The 6,000-nt window shown below is 39.1% G+C and overlaps 1 protein-coding gene across 5 annotated transcripts in view; it reads left to right on the top strand.

The window, feature by feature from the left end:
* Positions 1–4,041: 4,041 nt before the first annotated feature.
* Positions 4,042–6,000, top strand: part of LOC311145853 (gephyrin-like) — a 114,386-nt gene continuing 112,427 nt past the window's right edge. For 4 of the 5 annotated variants that reach the window (XM_084182192.1, XM_084182193.1, XM_084182189.1 and 1 more), the window contains exon 1: positions 4,048–4,124. In XM_084182192.1, coding sequence (XP_084038318.1) covers positions 4,061–4,124 — 64 coding nt within the window. In that variant the 5' untranslated portion in view covers positions 4,048–4,060. Of the gene's footprint in view, positions 4,125–6,000 lie in introns of all 5 variants that reach the window. The other variant, XM_084182190.1, reaches the window with a different exon arrangement.

Here is a 6,000-nt window from a genome sequence, read left to right as displayed (position 1 = left end):
GATAGAGGAGCAAATACAGCAACACACCAAAATGTCAATGGTTATCTATGTCTATACCATATGTCTATCTATATCTATATCCATGGTCCTGTCATAACATTATTATTTTTTTTTTTACTATAACACATACAAGTACATATTGACCCTGTAACGCCCCATGTTTCATCTCTCTACGGCAACAAACTAGGGACATATTTGGCACATCAAATAAATTATTATTTAAGTTGCATAGTGACTTCAAAGACTAGAGATCGCCTTGTTCTTGTGAACCGGGGAATATGTCTGGCTGGTCAAACTGAATGATAATGCCCTGTTTCTGGGCAGGCTCTAAACATTGTGTGTGTGTGCCCATGCACACGTCTCTGTTTCTGTGTGTTTGTGTATGAGAGAGAGAGAGAGAGAGAGAGAGAGAGAGAGAGAGAGAGAGAGAGAGAGAGAGAGAGAGAGAGAGAGAAGATAGCAGGACCCGAAGACCCTTGCTTCTCTCCTGAAAGTCTACATTAGTCCCCTCTGTTGATCTTGAGCCTTAACAGGAACAGCCACCATGACTGTTCTGATTTGTAATCAGGTTACCAAGTACTCTTGGATGACCTCTGTTGGGGCAGCAGCATCAAGGAGTTCATACTAATGGCTGTATTTTTTTTCTGAGAGTCTGTTGATCCTATTATATGGGCGGGGTAGCACTTTATAGTACAGCATGGAATAAAATGGTAATAATGGTAAAAGTATTTTGTTTTTATTATTATTTAGCAATCTTAGAAGATAACCTGCACACAAAAAATGCCCAAGAGACTATGGGGACTATCCCACTGCTGCCACCAATAGAAGGTGGGCATCTGGAGCCGCGCTAAAAACAGAAGTGGTGGAGTAGGGACTATACGCAGAGAAATCATGCACAAAGTAGCCTACACAAATGCAAAGCACGTGAAATATATTCATGTGAGCTGCACACATATCATAGTTTCAGCGGAATATCATCTGTCAGGCAGCCAGAGCCAGCAGCTCTCAACTGGTTGTCTCATGGAGCAGCTCACAGAAGAACAACATTGGTAGCCGGTCGGGTAAGTAGGAAAGAAATGTCAACTTATGATATCTACAATATTAGAAAAAAGGGTTCCAAAAGGGTTCTGCCGCTGTCCCCATAGGAGAAGCTCTTTTGGTTCCAGGTAGAACCCTTTTTGGTTCCAGGTAGAACTCTTTTGGGTTCCATGTAGAACCCTCTTTGGAAAGGTTTCTACAACGAACCCAAAAGGGTTCTTCTACCTGGAACCAAAAAGGGTTCTTCAACATAAAATTAGTAATTAGAATACTAGAATGGACTTTAACCTTCTTATTATGGTCCAAAGGTCAGCCATGTTGGTCAGGGAGTTGGCCAACCATGGTTTGTCAGTGCTGTGATAAGATATTGTGTAAAACAATGAATGTGACAAATGTATCTGCACTGTATGTATCTTAGCTAGCTAGCCAGACAGTTTTAGAGGAATGATTCCAGTAATTTTTCAAATTAACTGCCAATGTGCTAACACTCAATTCAAACAATGCAGTCCATCCACATACAATACACTACCTCAAAACAGTTGATGATAGGACTTAGACAAGTTATAAATGCAAAAAGTACTGATATTGTATCATATAATAGCACTCACAGCTTTCCAAGAAAACAAAATCTAAGACATTTATGGTCTGTTTACATATATTTGAGGCTATTATACAGAACATTGGTATAAAACCCATATAAACTATATATAATTAATTATATGACAATAGTTAAGGTTGACTATAATTCCATTACGCAATTTTTATACATCACATGCCTTTTATTTTCCTGAATAAGTAAAAGCAGGAAATGCATCGCCTATGCCTCTACTACCATGGCGGCAGGTAGCTTAGTGGTTAAGAGCGTTGTGCCAGTAACCGAAAGGTCGCTGGTTCTAATCCCCGAGCCGACTAGGTGAAAAATCTGTCGATGTGCCCTTGAGCAAGGCACTTAACCCTAATTGCTCCTGTAAGTCGCTCTGGATAAGCGCGTCTGCTAAATGACCAATTATTATTATTTTATTATTTACTACCATTAATTTCAATTAGACTGGTTTTGGGATTTCTCCCTGACCAAGATGGCTGCCATTTTCGCCCCATTATGGAACTTTTAGGGTTTATGAGATAGTCCCTCTATTAATTTAATAGGATCTCTATGTTCTTCAAAGGGTTCTCCTATGGGGACAGCCCGAAGAAGCCTTTTTGGTTCTAGATAACAGCTTTTTTCAAAGAGTTTACCAGTAAATGCTAACTAAAAGGCAACAATGGGTATGAAAACAAGGTATTGCAAAAGTTTTGTCCGAAGTCGTGGTTGAATCTTTGCCATGCGCAATTCAGTCATCATGCACTGTTTGAATGAACATTTCTAAAGAGTTTCCCAAAAAACCTTGCCAATTAAATGTTGACTGCAAAGTAGGCCTACCTGGCAGAATTATATCATGATGATTTGTATCAATTGGGAGGGCATTTGTTTGGCAAACTCTGCCATCACATGTACACTGTAGGCCTACATTGTTGTACAGTACAGAAACACAGCTAGCCAAAACTTGCTAGGTGCGCAATTTTTGTTGTTTTGCTATGAAAAAAAAATAATGATTTTGACAGGGAAAACCTGAAAAAACTATAGGGAAACAGAGCATTTTTCACACAGGGCACCTTTCCTTCGCTAGGTGGGCCGTTGGGGAAATTGTTGGCAAAATAGAGTAGGCTATACCCATTTCTCCAGGTACCACTACACAACAGAGAAACAGTAGTACACAGTAGTACACTCGTTGTAGCTAGCTGCAGTGGTGTAAAGTACTTAAATAAAAATAATTTTAAGTACTACTTAAGTAGTTTTTTGGGTATCTGTACTTTACTCAACTATTTATATTTTTGATTACTTTTACTTCACTACATTCTTAAAGAAAATAATGTACTTTTTACTCCATACATTTTCCCTGACATCCAAAAGTACTCGTTACATTTTCAATGCTTAGCAGGACAGGAAAATTGTCTAATTCACACATTTATCAAGAGAACATCCCTGGTCATCCCTACTGCCTCTGATCTGGCGGACTCACTAAACACATGCTTCGTTTGTAAATGATGTCTGAGTGTTGGAACATTCCCCTGGCTATCTGTAAATTTAAAAAACAAGAAAATTGTGCTATCTGGTTTGCTTAATATAAGGAATTTGAAATGATTATACTTTTACTTTTACTTTTGATACTTAAGTATATTTAAAACCAAATACTTTTAGACTTTTACTCAAGTAATATTTTACTGGGTGACTTTCACTTTTACTTGAGTCATTTTCTATTAAGGTATCTTTACTTTTACTCAAGTATGTCAATAGGGTACTTTTTCCACCACTGGCTAGCTTTGAAGAAACAGTAGTACTCTCACAGTAACTCTGCTGCTACCTACCACCTGTGCCATAAAATCCCAGGCCTCTTGGAAGAAACAGTAGTACACTCACAGGGAGGAGACCACTAAGACAATTAATTATGTGCATTAGACCTGTAAGCACCTCCCATTTCGGATACAGCCTACTTGTAAGTGTTTCCGCAAAAATGCACGCATATACTATATATTTACACTAATTTCTGATCGCCCACGCACAGTAAAGAAGTGTGGGTTAATTCTAAATATAAACGTGTCTATGAACATCGTGTTTCTGCATGGTCTGAGCTCGGCTTCTCCTGCCTGGTTAGCTCGGTCGTCACTAGTTACCACAGTCACAAAGTCATAAACCCCGCCCATTTATACACATTTCCTTCTCAAAATTGGTTTTTAAACCTAACCCTAATCTTAACCCTAACCTTAACCACACTGCTAACCTTATACCTAACCCTAACCTTAATTTAAGACAAAAAAGCAAATTTTTGTTTTTAATGAATTTTTACAATATAGCTTTTTCTGACTTTGTGGCTGTAGTAACTAGTGGAAACCCCATATATTCTTCATCCCTCCTCCCCGCGTTCGATGCGCTCTGCTATCGATTCTCTCTGGATCCTCAGTGCGGGCGAGAGCGGTGGTAAACATGGCGTCGGAAGGGATGATTTTAACCAACCACGACCACCAAATTCGAGTCGGAATTCTAACGGGTAATTTCTAAATATATCTAAATCGTTTGATGCCATCTCCGGCTACCTTTGTGTGTTCATTTTATGTGATTATCCGTACTGTCTTGCTCTCCACCGGGTTGTGGCCAGCTAGCTAGATGAGTTGTGGCTGTCTTGCATCGGCTTCTCGAGCCTGTCAAACGGTTAACGTTAACTCGCTAATGTAACGTTACTGCTTGACCGTATTCCTCGACTCCTATACTGCTAGTAATTTACAGATGTTTGCCTCTGTATATTTTTCTGTCATTTGCACCCTTTCAATGTTTTTTTAAAACGCAAAATACAAGATATGTTCATGAAGATGTAACTTGCAGCATTTTCTCGCTGTGTAGAAAACAGTTTTGTGATTTGAATAATTCATGTCTTGTACGCAAGCTGCAGCTAGCTTGGCAAAGCATAGCAGCAAGAGCCAGATTCTGTCAGTGTCACCGACTCGAATATGAGAACTGAATTAATGAGAATAAATTCTCACATTAGCTTATTTTCAGCATGATTGCTAAGCTATACTGTTACCGAATTAATTGATGTTGCTTACTAAGTTAGTATTGTTATTAATTTGGAAAATAGGCAATTATTTCAGATAGATTGGCTCGTTTTTAGTGTGGGACGCTTGCGATGTAATTTTGTACTCGAGCGTGTCATTTTAATTTTCTGTCGGATTTATTCAGATTGCTAGTTATATATAGGCCAGCCAATACAGATGACTGTTGAAATACATTTTATTTGGATGCATGATAAATTGAGCTGTATTTTGTTGCAGCTGTAGTCCCTATAGCTAGCTGTGGAGAATAATCGTGTTTTCTTTTAAATTCAAGGCAAGCCTCTGGCTACTGAGTTTGGGCTTGCTATCCCTGTCCCACTCACCGGACCCTTTTTTTATGGCAAGAATAATAGCTTAACGATGACTCCGTCGGTCAATATTGGCATTCCGCTGCCTCTGTGCACATAAGTACACACACACACACACACACACACACACACACACACACACACTGTTTTGACATAGATCCTCCGCAGTAGTTAGATTGCTATCACACACGAGTACCCCACCCCGCCCCCTAGTTTCGGGGTAGGCGCTGTTCATTGAAATGTGGTTCTGAAATGGGGCGTTGGGGGGCGGGGGGAATTGATACCTAGTCAGTTGCACAACTGAATGCGTTCAACTGAAATGTATGTGCAGCGGTTTGTTCGAACAATATCTCTGGAATTGTTAGATTGTGATAGGTTGGGTGGGGCATAGGGGTTTTCCCAATGACATGTACATTTACAGGGCGATTCCATGCCAGCTGGAGCGGAACATATTTTGTATATCTCAGTTTGTTCTGGCAATTCTCACATAGAAATTTCACTGAGAGAAGGAGGTTTGAAATGCTTTTTACATTTGTAAAACAAACCATGTTGGAGAAAATCATGACGAAAGTGGGCTCCTTTAAGACCCTATGATCTGTTAACTGTACATGATACAGACATCCTGGTGTCATTATAGCCTACTCCTTATAAGTGTGCTCTATCATATGGAATAGACCTATGTCTAGATTTTGAAATACAAATGTTCACATTAATTTATTCAACATCAAAAGTACCCTTTTTGATTTTGTTCATTTGAAGACATATTGTTTGGAACAATACACTAGACAAGTACATAACATTTCCAGAGTGGGCTGTCTGCTAATTCTGAAGTTTTTATAAATTTTATGACCACTACCAACACAGTGAATTGGAATATGGATTTAAAGGGAACTCCCTCTGCAGATAAATTTGCTGAATGTGCGATTCTAAAGGAAGGTTGTGATTGGTTAATTACTTATAACGTCCATTTCTATGTATAACATGGGTAATATCATTAAAAGTACCAGGG

The sequence above is a fragment of the Coregonus lavaretus genome (genome assembly GCF_964263955.1).
Source record: "Coregonus lavaretus genome assembly, chromosome: 18".
NCBI classification, from domain to species: Eukaryota; Metazoa; Chordata; class Actinopteri; order Salmoniformes; family Salmonidae; genus Coregonus; species Coregonus lavaretus.
Note: the sequence above shows the minus strand (reverse complement) of the source record. Positions and strands in the feature narration are given on the sequence as shown.